This window comes from Gorilla gorilla, chromosome X (genome assembly GCF_029281585.2).
Source record: "Gorilla gorilla gorilla isolate KB3781 chromosome X, NHGRI_mGorGor1-v2.1_pri, whole genome shotgun sequence".
NCBI lineage: Eukaryota > Metazoa > Chordata > Mammalia > Primates > Hominidae > Gorilla > Gorilla gorilla.
The window spans coordinates 114,716,483-114,735,081 of NC_073247.2; the positions used below are offsets into that span (position 1 = coordinate 114,716,483).

Here is an 18,599-nt window from a genome sequence, read left to right on the forward strand (position 1 = left end):
TTCATGTGCACCTCACCTACAGGGACATATCTGAAGAGTATGCAACATCCTTAGGACAACAGATCCCTTGGGTCAGAGGTTGGAGTAGGGCTAGTGAGAGATTCAGGTGAATTACAATTTGTAAATGTGCTGTTGATTGCGATTCCTGTTGTCAGAAGGTGACTCTGACTGCTGTGTGGGGAATGGACTGGAAAGGGACAAGATAGGGAGTGGGGATAACCATTAGGAAAATATTGCAGAAGTCCAGGGAAGAGGAACAGGTGGATGGGACCAGGGCTGCAGCTGTGTGCAGGTAGGGAGGCGTGAACCTGGACAGGGCGTGTTTGGAGGTATGGCAGGCAGAACTTGAAGTGGCTGTGCGTGTAGGGTGCATGGGGATAAGGCACAGTCAAGGATGACCCCTCAGTTTTTTGTATAGCCATGTGGAGAAATGGCACAGTTTTCTGAGAGCAGTCCTTCCATGTGCTCTTGAGATATTCTCAAGGTAATTAGGTCATCCAAACGTGGTTGTAGTGAAAAGAAGTTATTTTAAAATGCATCAGTTGATGATTAAGATTCTGTTGTATTAAACTTTATTGAAGACACATGCAAACTGTCAAACTTTTAGAACTTGAAAAATCTCAACATGCAAACTCACATTTAATGAGCAGTTTACTATGTGCCAACCACTGTTCTAAGGGCTTTTGTGCCTCAACTCAAGTAGTTCTCAAAACAACAACCCATGAGGTGGGGATAATTGTTTTCCCCATTGTACCTTAAAGACAACTGAAGTATAGAGTAATTCTGTTACTCTCACAAGGTCACAGAGAGCCAGTTATGCTGATATCTCTGCAGTAGAATTTTTTAAATTATGGGATTCCTGACCAAAATGGCAAGGCAATATTTGTTTAAAAATATTTTGTCTTCTTAGGTCAGTACTCTATTATCCTTGTTTTACAGATGAAGCATTTGAGCTACTGCAAGCTGAAGCAAAAGTATTCAAAGTCCCACAAATTTAAGAAGCAGGGTTGGGCCCTAGTCTGTCTCCACAGCCAACACTCCTAACCAGTATACTTAGAAAAGAGGAAAAGACATTTGCCAAACCATGTCAGCCAATGGTGGTTGATGGTAGACAGGACCATATATGTCTTTGAGTGGTAACTATCCTTCAGTAGCCTTTCTTCCGTGTACCAGATGATATTTATTTAAGAAAAACAAACAAGATAATAATTGTAAAAACAAAAGAGTATAATTATTTTTTAAAAGGTAATAATCATCACAGTTAAGTTTTCCTTAGACAACCTGGCTGTTGAAATAATTCCTTGGACTTCTACAGTTAATTCTATTCCCTTTCAGGAACTCCGAGTGCTTTTACACATGGAAATCACATTTATTCTAGTTTCTATCCTTCAACTGGTTGAAAGGCAGGGCTGGTCTGATTTCCTTTGATGGGTGAGGCCATTTCTCCTAGGGATGCACCAAAGAGTGGCATTTCTGAGTCATATGACATGTGTATCTTCAGCTCAGTGGATACTGTCAAACAGTTGTTCAAAGTGGTTGTTCCAATCTATATTCCCACTAGCAATGTTGAGACTTCTACTGCTCCACATCCTCACCAACACTTGGTATTTTCTATCTTTTTCATTTTTCTCTTTCTGGTAGACATGTGATAGTATCTCCTTGTGATTTTAATTTTACTTTCTCTTTAACTCTCCTTGAAGTGTTGTCTCTTAAAAGCTATCTGTTGTTTAAAAAAAAAACCTTTCTATTTATTTGCTTAGAAAACTGGATCTTTCATCCTTTGGAGGGTGCATTATGGATTTTGCTGATTGGATTCTTATTGTGTTGTTTATTAATTTCCTCTAGCCTCTCTTATTTCTTTTAAATTGGTAATTAGATTTAGAAGTTTGATCAAATTCAGCTTATTCAGCAAGGGTACCTCAGAAGCGGTGTCCTTTATTACTAAAGTGTCAAATTAGTAGGTTCATTGGGTCTGGTTGTCTCTCCTCCTGTAAGCTTGAAATTGATCACTGTATTTCAGTGTTGTCACCCTGATCCATCCATTATAAAATTTCCAGTAGCATTTCATCATAAGATGTTTGAACCTCTGAAGTAGACACCCAAAACCTATTTAATAAACTAATTAGATGTAGACATAGGAGTATGCAAGGAAACAAAACTATGTATATGACCTGTCCATCTTTTTGTAAACATGAATTTTTCAAAGAGAGTTGTGGTCATGCTGTACTTATTGTTTCATTATCTACTTTGAGAAAAATTTTGTTTCTGTTTATACAAATTATGCCTTTTCATTGGAAGAAATACAGAATGCTCTCACCTGGTGCCCAGAGTCAGAATTGCAGAAATGAAAGTCAACCAAGAGCTTGGAAAGGGGTAGGAGATTTGAGTGGAGTGAGGGAGGCACATGTATTCTATTGTATAGAACTGTAGAGAACAAAGCTTTCTGGAATTTTCTATATGCATGTTTCCAAAGCAATGAATATGTGGGCATCATAAATATAATCAGGTCACAATTATAGTGTTTTTTGTTTTTAACATTTTGAACAATGAAATTTCCACATTTAAAACACTAGGGAATTGCAAATTTATAAAACAAATATCCTCTATCTCCCTCCAAGGCAAATATACTGATTTATTAAATAAATCTTTTTAATATACTATTTTTATACCACAGCATATGAATGTGATTCTTAGTCAATAAATGTATTTCTACACTATCATTTTGTGACTAGGGTCACAGATTTTCCTGATTTACAAAACATTATCTTAATGACTTTGTCACATTATTAACTTTTTTATTGTTTAAGCCATATGAAACATAATTGAAATGTATATTAGAAATTAAAAATATTCTGTCTAAATCTTCTCCATCTCCATAATACAAAGATGGCCTGTATTAATTTATTTGTATCTATTCTCTAGATCTTTTTTCTCTCCATGTAGTACACTAACTTATTTTTAGCCACACACACATACCTATAAACCCATGTAGAGAGAGAGAGATATATATATTTTTTCACAATGGAACCATATACTACATTATAATTTATGACTTTGTTGATTGACTAAATCTGATTCTTTTTCATTTTGTGTGTGTGTGTCTACAAGTGTTTTGGGGAGATTAATATTGGTTTTTATTGCATTGTCTCTTGATATAATTGACCTATCTCTGTTGTTTAAGAGTACTTCATACACAGAGGATAAAAACCTAGATTAAATATGCATACAGCATTTATATATTAACATATAAAAGCTACCTTATCTAACATTTGTAGTGTAACTTGCGTGTTTAACTGTAGTGGGTAGAATTATGTCCCCCTCAAAACATGTCCCAATCCTAACCCACCCAAACTTTATTTGGAAATAGGGTCTATGTAGATATAATTAAGTGAAAGATCTCCAGAAGTAAATATCCTGAATGTAGGTTGATGCCTAACTCCAATGACTGGTGTCTATATAAAAGAAAGCAGAGGGAGATTTGACACATGCAAGGAAGAAGGCCATGTGAAGATTGAAGTAGAGATTGGAGTTATGCTGCCTCAAGCCAAATAAAGGAGGAGCTGGAAGAGCTAAGAAAGGATTCTCCCCTAAAGCTTTTGGAGGCAGTGTGGTCCTGCCTACACCTTGGTTTTGTACTTTGGGCTTTGGTTTTATACTTCTGAACCATGAGATAATGAAATTCTGTTGTTTAAATGTGCAAAGTTCGTGATAATTTGTTATGGTGGCCCTAGGAAACTATTCATTGGCTGATATCCTACTTTTCATGTCTACAGTGATACTAATGCCAGTAAGATATGTAAAAATAATTTAAAATGACTAACATTTCTTATGAACTATATGCTTTTAATGTATTGAGTCAGTCAGTGCTCACAGCTGTTTTACAAGGTAGATACTGTGACTAATCCTTATTTTATAGATGAAAAACTGAATGACAGAGAGAATAAAGACTTTGCTTGATACTGCATAGTTAGGGAGTGGGACAGCTTGGATGTGTGTCCAGTACCTCATGCTCCAAAGCTTGTCACAGATTTGTGTTAAATTTAAAGAAACGACTGGACAAGCATCCATATTTTAAGAGTTCATTGAAAGCAATACTCAGTGTGGTTATATATGTAAACAAAAAACTGGACCTAGTGACCAAAAGAGGGATTGTAACCTTGGCGAGATCATGTTCATTGCAATCCTGGGGACAGAAGCCACAGTGCAGTGGGATAAAGAGTAAATGGGAAATAATGTTAATAGAGAATGTAGAAAATTAGAAAATTTTTTGAAGGAGAAGGAAAAGACAGAGTCAAAGAGGGAGAGAGGGAGGGGAGGGGGAGGGGAAAGGAAAGGGAGAGGAGGGGAGAGAGAAGAGGGGAGAGGAGAAAAGAAAGATATCCTGTGGCTGAATTGAATTGATGATGTATTAGGCTATTCTTGCATTGCTATAAAGAAATGCCTAAGACTGGGTAATTTATAAAGAATAGATGTTTAATTGGCTCATGGTTCTGCAGGCTTACAAACATGGCACCAGCATCTGTTTAGCTTCTGAGAAGGCCTCAGGGAGCTTTTACTCATGATGGAACGTGAAGCTGAAATACATATGTCACATGGTGAAAGCAGGAGAGAGAAAGTGGCGGTGGGGGGGGTGGGGGGTGGGGGGGGTGCCACACACTTAACCAGATCTCAGGAGACTCACTATCATGAGGACAGTACCAAGCCTTGAAAGATCTGCCCCCATGACCCAAACACCTCACACCAGGCCCAACCTCCAACACTGGGGATTAGAATTCAACATGAAATTTGGCAGGGACATATATTCGAACTGTATCAGGTGATGAGGAACAAAAAAGGATTTTTAAAACAAAAAAGAATTTTCAATTCTTTGGAGTTTGAGAAAGTTTAAAGTTAATTTGAAGAAACCATCTCCTCTCAAATGTGAACCATGAAGTTACCCATATATTCATTTGAATTCTTACCCTCTTTCCACTTTAGTTAATGAGACACCTCCAGTAGACTAGTATGCTTTTAAAGCTCAATACACTTTTAGTTATTACCTAATGAAAGAATAGAAAATTGTCTGTTATAGAAATTCTTGTAATTCCTAGATTTTTGCCTCTCAAGGAGGCAGCGGGTAGCTGAAATCCTCTTGTAATGTAGCTGGATAATGTGTGAGCTGAGAACCTTGCACTGTTTACTGCAGAATCAGTCTACAATATTCCTATAAACATATTAAAATACTGAGCAGTGCTGGAGCACTCATTAGACAATTGCCACTCCTTGTGTCCCTGATGTGATCTGTCGTGGAGCTCACCAGGTGAGTTCACAAACGCTCCTGTCTTACCACTGTGGGTAAGTGGATTTGGGTCTGCTCAGAGGCATGATGTTGAATAGCTCTTAGGAACTTTCAAGCACCTAAGAATGCAGAGACCTTTGGTCTCTAAAACTTTGAACTTAAGGCATTTCAGAGAGAGATTGCTTCTTTCTTCACGATGTTTGTGTTATCATTAGGAGAAACAATGAGAAGTGATTTTTTCATGATGACTGCCTTAGCCTTGAGGCTCAGCCAGCCCCTCATGCTGTGTACCAATACTTAAAGGCCACTCCCTGCTGTATATTCTCAACAGATTTTCTCATTTACCCTTCAGGACTGCTCTGTAAGGTTGGTATGGTCAATCCCATTTTACAGCTAACCAAGCTCAGGCTCACAGAGCCTAAATCACTTTTCCAAGTAAGTGGCAGGATTGGAATGAGGTTCCATCCCTCACCTTCCCTAGAGGACCCTGAGCACCCCCTTTTAGAAGATGGCTTTCCAGGGCTTGAGAAATGGTCAGATTCCACTCCCCTGCTATTGTAGTCCCATGGGTTCCCACTCAACAACTCCTCTGAAGATGACAGGGGAAGTGAAATCCTGTGCTTTGTGCCATGAGATCTGGTTGTAGGGCCACATGAGAGGGCTGATCCCTAAAGTGGCAAGTGGGCTCAGGCAGAAGCTCAGGTGTTGGCCTTGGGACAGGTGAGCTGCAGAGAAGGAAAGAAACATGCACTGAATTACTGTAAGCAAATGCACTTTACACCTCATCTCCTTTAATCTTAACTGCTACCCAAGGTCATTATCACCATTATTCAAATTAGGCTGCTGCCTTTAGAGGAGTTTACGTAAATCAGGGAGACAACTTTGTTGTTTTCCTGATCGGCACAAACTCTGTAATACTCTAAACTTTTATCATTTCTCTTCATTCCTCCAGGGCCCTGAATGCTCTAATCTCCCTCCAGGCTGGCAGTACCTGCTCCCCAGGTGTTTTTCAATGTTTTTTCTTTGAAATTTAAGATCTATGTAATTTTAAAGTCAAATTTTGAAGTTTAATTGGGTTAGTATCCATGATTTGTGAAACATAGTAACAAAATGATTGGCAACTATTTCAACAGAGAATTTAAATGAAATGTACATGAACAATAAACATACTAAAATATACCAACCCCACAAGAACTAATAAAATGCAAATATTTTAAAATCTTGAGAATTTATAATGACAAGATGCAAAAGATAAGTACCGTGATTGCACTTTTGGAGAAGACAATGTGTGTGTGTAGGTGAACGTGTTGATGTGTACCTCACCTTCAGGGACATGTCTGGAGAGTATGCACCATCCTAGGAACAGCAGACCTCTTGGGGTTAAGGAGTGGGAGTTGAACAGTGAGAGCTCAGGTTAATTTTGATTTATCAATATGCTCTTGTGTACTGTTCGAAAATTGGTATTTGGGAATAAAAGTATTCTGATGAAAATTTGAACACACAAAATACTTTGGAACAAATTGTCAAAGTTAAGGTGTACATAATGTCCATTAATTTGAAAAAGCATTCCTTATATTCTATTTTATTGTGAAAGAAGTAAATAACAAGTCCAATTGACAGAGGTTTTGTGTGTGTGTGTGGGTGTGTGTGTGGGTGTGTCCTCTAGCTCTACCACCCCAAATACACAATCATGGATGCAACTTTATCTTTAGTTCCAGCGGGGATTGGAACCAATATCAGTTTCATATATTCTGGAACATGATGGATACATGGAAATTGCTACCATTAGGTGAATAATTCCAGAAAACTGTGGCTGATACATTGGAGCTAACCTCCAACCTCCATGCCTCCCTCTTCCTGAGTCCCTGGTTTGAGATTATCAGAGCTGCGTTTCTGTCTCTGGCCACTAGGAGGCATCACAGCTATCTCTGTTTTTGTACATTTTGCAGAGTAACATGTTTCAAAATGACTTGTTTACTTTGATTCCAGTTCTGTTTGGAAAATTCACATGTATATTAAAGCAGGTCCATTTGCTGTTGACCCCTAAATCTACATCGCATTCACTGATTTATCATCTCTTCCCTTCTCAGTGTAGGTTGAAGTGTCCACACTGTCGGAGGGGGCGGGGGCGGGGGCGGGGGCGGGGGCGGGGGAGGAGGGGTCCCTCCAGAGAGCAAGGCATTCACTCTCCCTAACTCTATCCCTGTACAGGCTTCTCAGACCTTCTCACACTCTCTTTCAGTCTTCCCCTCTCCAGGACACTATAGACACAGTTCCCCAGATGCTGCTCCAGTGCCTCCGACCTCTCTCCGTCACCTTTCTACAGCCCCGTCACTGCTACCTGGTGTTTCATTTTGTGGATGCCCTGGAGCATATGTTTTTACATTTACACCGATCAGTTTTTTTCTTACCAGCATGGGGAACTGGATTTGTGTCTTCTCGGAGGCATGATGTTGAACAGTTTTCGTGAGATTATGAAACACACAAGAATGTAGAGAACTCCATCTCTAAAACTCTGAAATCAAGGTGTATCAGGGAGATTTGCCTTCTTTATATGGATGTCTGTGTTTTCATTAGGAGAAACAATGAGTAATGATTTTTCACGATGCCTGCCTTGGCCTTGAGGTTCAGCCAACCCCTACTGCTATGTCTCAATATTTAAAGGGCCATTGAAGTCTCCCACTCCATGCCATATACCCTGGACAGGTTTTCCCATTTATGCCTGGGAATAACTCCGTGAGGATGGTATAGTCAGTCCCATTTCACAGATGACCAAGCTCAGGCTCACAGAACCTAAGTCGCCTCTTGAGGTAAGTGGCAGGATTGGAATGAGGTTCTATCCCTCACCCTCCCTAGAGGACCCTGAGAGCACCTCACTTTTAGAAGATGCACTTCCAAGGCTTGAGAAATGGTCAGATTCTACCATTCAGATCATGGCGATGTCTTTAGGGGAGTTTGTGTAAATTAGGGAGACAACTTTGTTATTGTTTGTTCTGTATTGATGAGTATTTAGAATGCTTCTCATTTTTTCCTTTTTAAAAAGATTTCAGCAATACTGTAGCAAATAACCTCTTACCTGGCTATTTTGTACATGCGAAAAATGTTTCATCCATTACATGCTTACACATCTATCCCTTGGGGCTTGATTTCAATAATTTAAACTCCCTTATATGTGTCCGAGCATTCTCATTCCTTTAACCATCTTTATACCTGTTGTAGTTACAATATTTAAATGCATTTATAACTGATAAGTGTGTTTCCATTTCCTTGATATATTTGGTCCCTCATCCTGCCCCCATACACAGACACACACAGAGCCACTTTTTACCTTTTTCTTTTGCAAATTAAAAAAAAAATCTTATTCAGTTTTTTCTACATTTAAATTTTGTCAAACAATAGGTGATAAAAGTATATTTAGATAGTTGCATTTGCATTCCTTATATATTAGTGAGCTAGAATGCATTTTCTTATGATTATTGGCCATTTGCATTTCGTCATCCATGAACCATTTACATATTTTGTCAGTTTTGCTGTTTTGTTATAGGATCTGTACGTGTGTTAAATCTAAAACCCTTCATTGATCTATGCATGCGTTATTTCAACACATCTTTCTTGGGTGAATATTATTTATGAGACACTCTAGAAAAATCCATATCCTAGATGTTTCTTCTGAGATCTTGGCTCTTATATTTATGGGAGATGTCCCCCTGCAGCAAGAAAAGTGTTAGTGCCCATGCAAACATGCGTGGCTTGTCAAGGATCACATGCACAGACAGTTCACACTTACTCCTAAACCCGGCATGGCCACAGAGTAGAAAGGATGTGTGGGGCATTATATGAGGAGAGCACTGGCTCAGGATTGTGATTTCTGTGATCTCTATACTAACGGCAAGATTTTTAAAAATTACGTAACATTTCTGAGTTTGCCTTTTCTCATTTGTAAAATGGAAACAATCATAGCTACCAAAGACAATTGTTCTGAGAAGTAAAAGAACAAATTATTTTAAGCGTCATACACAGCGTAGGGTACATACGGTACTCAACACATCTTAGTCTGCTTCCTATCTCATACCCGTCCTTCCTTTAAAGGAGATTCCTTTGACATAATCCAAAAGGCATGGTTCCATAACGATCACATGGAAATGTTAAGACAAATGTAAGGTTTCCATGATGAATTAACTGCTGTGTCACTACTCTGTGCTGGGTAAGAAAAAGGAAAACAATCGCTGAACCAGTTTCCCAGGGTTTGTAAAAGAAAACCATCAAAGCCACCACCTCATTTCACTTTATTTCATAGACTTCCCCATCCCATTTTTTATGTTCTATGTTAATTTCTCAAGAAAAATAGGCCCGGCACCGCCTCTGCGCACAACCCTGCTGGTCTGGCCCGGGCGAGGGGCGGGGCCAGCACGATGAGCGCCCCGGGCAGCCCCGACCAGGCCTACGACTTCCTGCTCAAGTTCCTGTTGGTGGGCGACAGCGACGTGGGCAAGGGCGAGATCCTGGAGAGCCTGCAGGACGGCACGGCCGAGTCCCCGTACAGTCACCTGGGAGGAATCGACTACAAGACGACCACCATCCTGCTGGACGGCCAGCGGGTGAAGCTGAAGCTCTGGGATACGTCGGGGCAGGGAAGATTTTGTACCATATTCCGCTCCTACTCTCGTGGTGCACAAGGAGTGATCCTGGTCTACGACATTGCAAACCGCTGGTCTTTCGAGGGTATGGATCGATGGATTAAGAAGATTGAGGAACATGCCCCTGGTGTCCCTAAAATCCTGGTGGGGAATCGCCTACATCTGGCATTCAAGAGGCAGGTGCCCAGGGAGCAGGCCCAGGCCTACGCCGAGCGCCTGGGTGTGACCTTCTTTGAGGTCAGCCCTCTGTGCAATTTCAACATCATAGAGTCTTTCACGGAGCTGGCCAGGATCGTGCTGCTGCGGCACAGGTTGAACTGGCTCGGGAGGCCGAGCAAGGTACTGAGCTTGCAAGACCTCTGCTGCCGCACCATCGTGTCCTGCATACCTGTGCATCTGGTGGACAAGCTCCCGCTCCCCATTGCCTTAAGAAGCCACCTCAAGTCCTTCTCCATGGCTAAGGGCCTGAATGCCAGGATGATGCGAGGCCTCTCCTACTCCCTCACCACCAGCTCCACTCACAAAAGGAGCAGCCTCTGCAAAGTGAAGATCGTCTGCCCACCCCAGAGCCCACCCAAAAACTGCACCAGAAACAGCTGCAAAATTTCTTAAGGAAGGCACCAAAAGGAAACAAGCTGGAATCGCTCCAGGAAAAACTCTGAATGGTTACACCTGGAAGAGGGAAGATGCATTCTAGATTCAAAGAAATACGTTTTCAGTTTCTCATGGGAACAATGCTGCTTGGGAATGTGTGTGATGCCTTCTGTCAATAAAAGCACTTTACGCAGTTTGACTTTGAATTTCTACGTGGATGTGCATGTGTTTATAAAGGGGAAATTAGTACTCTGCTCAAACCCCTGATAACATGAAATTTTGAATGTTCCTTATAACATAATCACACTGCATCTTTTTCCTTAAAATAACCGCTTTTGTAAGAATGGTGATATGACAGTTAAATTCAAGGGAATTTGAGATGCAATGATAGTGAGATCATTCCGAGTCATTGATATTACTAGAGGGGCCTTTTTGTAAACCTCCTTTTTGATGTCAAAGCACCAATTTATAAAACACTGCAGATGCATATAGAGATTATACGTAACAGATCTGTCCAGTTTGTGCACGAAATGGATTTGATAAAGTTTTTGCTATGTTATTTTACTACATTTGGAGATTAATAAGTGATTTATATGTATGTTTTTCTGTAAATCTACTTTTTTGTACAAGATGTTCTACAAGATATGAAGCTAAGGGAGGAAAACGCCAAAGATATCTCTAGTTATGTTGAACATAGCCAACATGGTTTCAATGGGTCAGTAAGAAAAAAGCCATTTCAGTAAGGAATGAAATAAGTACTTATTTATGAAAATGTTTCTTAACAATAAAAAAGTATATATTTTTATCTTTTGGTAAAATGAAAAGAAAAAGAAAGAAAAATATGTGTAATGTAACCCTGCAAGATTAGGCTTTGCAGAAAAACAATGCAATAGAACACGGGGGGCCAGGCCCATTATAAGGCCTTAGGTGAGTCATTTCCCCTGTGCTGGCCAGTTTTGGTTAACACCTCTCAGATCGATATAGAGGTTAATGAGATCACATCTGGGAAAGCACTTCTGAGACCTTAGATGGGAAGGAAGGAGAAGTGATCTCCATGTAGTTACTTTCCAGTTTACACTGTGGATTATTATAATTGATATTGGATGAACTGAGTAAATATAAGTCCTTGTACTCTTTTGTAATTGAATGACCATTTATTTGTGCATTGTCATAGGGTGATTGTAACATAAAGTCCCGCAGAAGGGCAGTACCTCTGGCCTCAGGGAGCCATGGGGACTCACCCTTCCTGAACTCTGGTACTTTTCTATCTCATGAATTTCCCACAACATTCCTGGGAGGTAGAGGATATAATCTCTACACCATCCTGTAGCTTAAGAAACAGTGATGTTTGCAGGTTAAGCAACCTGGCTGGGGAGCATCCTGCCACTAAGTGGAAAAGCAGGGACCGGCACCCTATATGCCCCCATGCAGACTGCGATGCTGAGCTGCACATCACACCATAACCAAGCAAATCTTGCTTTCCTGCTGACCCGGGTCACTACTGAAATCTGTATCTTCAGCTCTGAAGCCAGGCTGCCAGTTCTGTCTCTCTTATGAAAGACAGCGAACCTTGTCAGACCTAAATTTCCTACTCTGTAGACAAGGGAGTGTGTCTGGGCCATTGCTTTAGAAACTGGAGTCCGCAGACAGTTCCTGTATCAGGAAGAATATGCACTCTCAGAGGGACAAGGGTCATGCTGAGGATGAATACTTGAAGGAGCAGGCCCTAAACACATGCAGATCGGGGATGCATAGAGTCTTTAATAGAAATTACCTAATCAACCTGGAAAGAGGTTGTACTAAATGACATCCCCACCACCAATATGAAACAGGGTAGACTTCCCTGCATGCCCACCTTACTGGAATCCTGAATGATTTCTTTTTATACTTTGATGATATGACAGGTGGAAATTCTTTCATTGTCATTATATTTAATTCGATGTTCAGATAACTTTAAAAATTCCCTAGTATACAAAATGCTCTAATAATCATCATTGCATTATATTTTTATTGCAAAATGGTCCATTTTCACATGTAGCCTAAAAACAATGAGCAACAGGCACTTGAGTCTGCAGGTTCTAGAGCTACTGCTGGCATTACATTTCCAGGGTGTGTGTGTGGCCTCTGGGTGCTTCTAATGACACTGTTTTCATAGAAGGGGATTAAGAATGTCTCTCCATGACATTGGTTGACTTCAAATTTGGAGAGGATCTGGATCTGCACTTTATGGAGTCTTTTTGAATGACACAAGAGCTGGACCACAACACGCTTCTGAGCAGGCTGTAATCTTTTCCCCATTGTGGAAAGCAAGCCTGTCTGTGACCTCACCTGCTCAAGTCAGGGTGGATCCCTCCAGGATGTAAGGTGTGGAAGTCGGCCTAAATCTGCTTCTGAACACTGAAGCTGGGTGCTCCCATCTTGCTGTCATCCGTTGCAGAGACCTGAAAAATTGCCTGCTCTCAGCCACCAATGCCACAGATTCAGTCACTTGTCTGAGAACTCTGTCCTGAGACATAAAATACCATAAATTACCAGCAGCTGTTTGACACATCTTGCATCCATCCATCCATCCATCCATCCATCCATCCATCCATCCATCCTTGCAGTTAATAGACATTAAGGCCAAACTCTACACGATCCCTTTTGTGAAGTTTTAGGCTTCCCCAGAATAGAAACAAGGAAGTAAAGTGTGGAAATAGGGGCGTGGTGAATTCAGTTTGTAGATCTAAAAAGAGATGGCCCCTTCCTCTTAATATTCAACCTGAAAGGGTCTCTTATCATTGATAATTTTAAAACATAATTTAATACCCTGGACCCCTCTCTACATCCACAGTTACGGTTCTCTTTACATATATTCTCTCCATTGCAACCAAAGTTCTATGAAGAATTCTCAATACTCAACTCACATTCCTCCACCTCAGTCCTCATTGCTCATCTAATGGCGCTTTGTTCCCCCACCCCACCACTGAAATGAAACCCACCAAGGTCTACAGCCACTTCTTTTTCACATTTATAGATCAAGAATGTTGAAATAAACATCCTAATGTTTTCACCTGTGTAATATTTCAGGAGTTTTCTTATGCAGGTACTTATAAATTTATTCAGAAATGTATGCATTTATATACTTATCTTCAAAAGATAAGGTTCATCCTACATTTAATATCATAACTTGCTTGTTTCACTGAGAACATACCTCAAAGTTTATTGATTATGAATAAACATGAGTCTATACCATAGAGATAGTAGAGATACTAATGGCCAGTAAAGACAGAAGAAAAGAAATTAAAATAGCTAAAACATATTCTTTGCCAAGTCCTTTTTAGGCATTGAGTCATTCAATTTTCAGAGCACCCTTACAAGGTAGAAACTGTTACTAATTCCCATTTCGTAGATGAAAATCTGAAGTACAGAGTGAATAAAGACTTTGCCTGAGACCACACAGTTAGGGAGAGGGAGAGCTTAGATGTGTGTCCAGTACATCATGCTCCAAAGCCTGGGAGACTGTCAAAGCTCTGTTGTTAGGTGAAAGAAGCAGTCTGCGCAAGCATGCATACTTTGGGAGGTTACTAAAATGAATATTTTGTATATTAATATATTTATATGAAAAGCTAGATATAATGAGAAAAGGTGGATGATTATGACCTTGGTGAGAGGACATTCATTGCAATCATATGGACAGAAGATATAGTACAGTGGGATAAGCAATCAAAGGGAAATGAGGACTGTAGAAAACCCTTTTCCAAAATTTGAATTTAAAGGTTATATATGTATATCATATACACATTTAGTAATTGGCAAATGAAAGAATGGATAATTGTGTGTCAAAGGTATGCCAGTAATGCTAAGATTTTTGTCCCTCAGGGAGGCAGCAGGTGGCTGAAATGCTGGTTGCTGTGGCTGGCTAATGCATGACCTGAGGACCTGTGCACAGGTGACTACAGGACAGGTCCAGAATTTTTCTATAAATATATTAACATAGCAAGTAGCCCAGAAGCAGCCTCTGGGCAAACACCAAACCTTGCATCTCTGGTGCTATCTATCTCTGAGCTCGCCAGGTGATTTCCCAGTCATGCCTATCTTGCACACTGCCCCCACCCACAACCTGGGAAGCTGGATTTGGGTGTGCTCAGAAGCATGATGTTGAGTAGTTTGTATGAGACAATGAAATACTTCAAAATGCAGAATACTTTCTTTCTCTGAAACTTTGAACTTAAGGCATATTTCAGAGATACTTGCTTCCTTCAACCAGATGTTTGTGTTCCCATGAGAAGAAATAATGAGATGTTTCCCTAGGGTCCTACAAATGTGAGCATTAAATATAATTTGTTTGTTTTTATTTTAGAGTATTTTCATTAGATCTAGATACTTCTATGTTTGTCTTGATTGACTCTATTGCATTATTTTATTTGACCTTCAGATAGTTTTATCTTCGTGAAGTGGGAGCCCCTCTAGTTTGGCTTCTGGTCTTTTTGACATGTCTTCTGGTATGTTAGTTGGGTCCAGCATCATCAGCTACAATTCCTACCCAGACCTGGAATAAAGCACTTCTCCAAATAACCTGATTCCTTTTAATGGGAAATGTTTTTAGTAAATTCAATCTGGAGACTAGCGTTGCTCATTGCTATTAGATTGGTCCTTGTTTCTTGTCCTTTTCTGTGCATGGATCCAGCAAATATGTATTATGTTTTTAAGGGAATACACATGATTGTCTTCCATCCTGGGCTGTTCCTCCATCCCTTACATGCAGTCATTTTGATCAATTTTTTTTGAGACAGGGTCTCATTCTGTCACCCAGGCCAGAATGCAGTGGCACAATCACAGCTCACTGCAGCCTCTCCACTCCCCAGGCTCAAGTAATTCTTCCATTTCAGCCTCTGCAGTAACTGGGACCACAGGCATGCATCACCACACCCAGCTATGTTTTTCTTTTTAATTTTTAGTAGAGAGGCCATCTTGCTATGTTGCCCAGGATATTGATCAATTTTTGTTTTAAGATTCAAATTTATAATATTATAACCAAATGTAATATTTGTATTAGACTTCTCCTATTTCATAGGTGGCATATTCTACATTAGTGGAGTCCAATAGAATTTCTGTAGAGGTGAACATATTCTGTGTCTACACTGTCAAACACAGTAGCCACTAGCTACCTGTGGTATTGAATATGTGAAATGTGGTGAATGTAACTGAGGACCTAAATTTTTAGTTTTATCTAAAATAAAATATATCTAAAATACCTTGTTTAAATAACTACACGGGGTCAGTGCCTACCATATTGAACAGCAACAGCTCCACACATTTTTCTGTGCCTTGCTTCTTTCACTTAATAGTATATCCTGAAAATCATTACATGGCAGTAGAGAAAGAGAGTCCTCCTTGCTTGGTATATGTGCATTGTACTCTAAGATGTAGATGCACCTTATTCAATCAATCCCCTTTTAGTGGACATTTGTCTTATTTATAGTCTTGTCCTGTTACAAATTGTTCTTCTAGGAATGACCTTGTTCTCCTGCCTTTTTGTCTTTTTGAAATGTATGTTTGGGATAGATTCTTAGAATAGAGATTGCTGGTTCCTGGAGAAGACACCTGTGCCTCATAAAATAGAGAGGGAACAGGGAGTCCAGCCTGACTGGAGTGAAGAGTGGGGGCCTCCCAGGGGAGCAGACAGGGCTCTGAGATAACTGGGCACTCCAGGTCTGAGGCCATCCAGATTTGGGACTGATTGTGGAAGAACACATTTGCTTCGGTGATATGCTGCATGTCACCTTTACACCCTGAAATTACACAAATTTGGTGAGAACAGGAGTGTCCTGAAGACCTCTCACAGGTCCACGGGCGCAGGAAGGAGACAGGAGCACTGAAAATAGTGAAGTGGTTGATGTCAGTGCCCTAAGCCTTCATTAAAGTGAGAAACAAAAGAGGAAGGATTTACCACTAATTGGGTCCTCAGGCTGTCTGGAAATCATACACCTACTATAGTTTCTCTCTGACCCCAGGTCTGATGGTCTCCCATCTGCCAGCATATTTATGCCTTCCTCCTGGAGGCACATTCTTAGCCAGAACACTCTCTCCAGGAGGTCACACTTTCCATGCTTTCATTTGTTTTCTTCTTGTATCCTCCCTGAGATGTTTCATGAGGCTTTTCTCCTCTGTTGCCTCAGCTCCTTTCATCAGCTCAGTGAGTTGTATCACAATTCAACACTGCTCTGACAAATTTAGGCACAATTTAACACTCACCTTTACTATCATTTACATGTTGCATCTTTGCAGTTATTTCTGTAGAGTTAAATTTGTGATCCTACCCCAACAGAGCTGCATGTGTTGACCAAATGCCCCTTTCTGCTTAGGCAACTCTGTGCTGCTGTAGACTCATGGCTCACCATAATTTACTCAAATGGGCAGCTTTTCTGTTGTCCACATTACATGACCTTTTCAACTGTGTTCTGTAGAATCTCTGTGCAGGATTTCCTCCTGGGATGTGATGGTTTATTTCTGGATTTTAGTCATGGTATCTTCACATGTTCCCACGTGCAAAATTGACCCTATCACTCTGCATCCTTGTTGGATGCCTTCAGTGATTTACTAGGTGGGCCCACAATGCCCCTTTCATTTCTCTCTAAATGCATCTCTCTGCCAACTTACTCAAGGTAGGGAGTAAAGAAGATGCAGGAGATGATTCCTGGGCTGCCCTGAGTCCTTTGACCTGGGAGGATGCATTTAATACCCAGGAAGTGGATCTGACAAAATTCGATTGGTGGTGTTAGCACGGTTTATAACATCTGGAAAACACTGCATTCAAAGGGAGATATTTTTTAAGAGAAGAGAAAATGTCATTTGAGGCCAAAGTAACCTACTGCCCAATGTGGTGATATTCAGATCCTGTCTATTTAGAATATAAGGAAAATATGTACCCCATCCTAGGATATCTCACAAATTTATTAATTCATACATTCATGGGTGATAATGTGCCCTGAACAGTGGTAAGTGCCTGAGTGCCCAGCTCTTTCAATGGCATGGTCAATAAAGTCCTGTTAATATCTGCCATTTATAGTATAGTCTTCAATATTTACTCTACATATATTGAGGACCAATCAGATCTTGTACTTCCTGCTTCAACCATCAAACAGAATTTGGCTATCTCAAGAGGAATATGGAAATCTATTCTATTTAACTGTAATAGTGTTTTTTCTGTTGTTCTTTATTCCTTATAGATGTTTCTGGACTCTTTCAATTATTAATTATTTTGATAAAAGGGATTTTAAACTTTTAAAGACATTGGAAGTTGGCTGGGCGAGTTGGCTCACGCCTGTAATCCCAGCACTTTGGGAGGCCGAGGCGGGTGGATTACGAGGTCAGGAGTTTGAGACCAGCCTGGCCAAGATGGTGAAACCCCATCTCTACTAAAAATACAAAAATTAGCTGGGCACAGTGGCATGCGCCTGTAATCCCAGCTACTCGGGAGGCTGAGGCAGGAGAATCGCTGGAACCCGGGAGGCAGAGGTTGCAGTGAGCTGAGATCACGCCACTGCACTCTAGCCTGGGCGACAGAGCAAGACTCCGTCTAAAAAAAAAAAAAAAAGTGAAATTATAATAACTAAAGAACTAAAGTAATGCAGATTTATGTCCTAGCCTATTATACTGGATGAAAACAGAACTTTAAAAATATTCATCTCAATTTGCTAAATAATACATGTAATTGGGCCTGTTTGTGTATTATATAATATATATTATATATAAATGAGTGTATTTATCATATATATATAAATATATATATTTGGTAGATCTTATTCCTGCTTCTACTTAAATATGTGACCCGATAATAGTGAATTACCCCTTGTGAACCTTAACTGGGGCATCTGTAACATGGGCATATTGATACATACCTGGCTGAACTGTTGTGGGAAGAAAATGTATAATGCTTAAACCTATGTGAAGTGTCTAACATGTAATGCTACAACAAATATATGTATTGGCTTTCCCTGTGTTTTCTCTTCCACAAAAGACGTAGTTTACATGAACATCTCCTAGAGGTCAATTAGAGTTGAAGCAGCAGGAAATAAAATGTTTACGTATTTCTATGAGAGAAAAGC

At 40.2% G+C, this 18,599-nt stretch overlaps 1 protein-coding gene across 7 annotated transcripts in view; it reads left to right on the forward strand.

Moving 5' to 3' along the window:
- LOC109024738 (ras-related protein Rab-40A-like) overlaps positions 1–17,924 on the forward strand; it is a 175,269-nt gene extending 157,345 nt beyond the window's left edge. For all 7 annotated transcript variants that reach the window (XM_063703205.1, XM_063703208.1, XM_063703207.1 and 4 more), the window contains one exon: positions 9,619–17,924. In XM_063703205.1, the coding sequence (XP_063559275.1) occupies positions 9,619–10,527 (909 nt within the window). In that variant the 3' untranslated portion in view covers positions 10,528–17,924. The remainder of the gene's footprint in view (positions 1–9,618) is intronic.
- Positions 17,925–18,599: the final 675 nt, after the last annotated feature.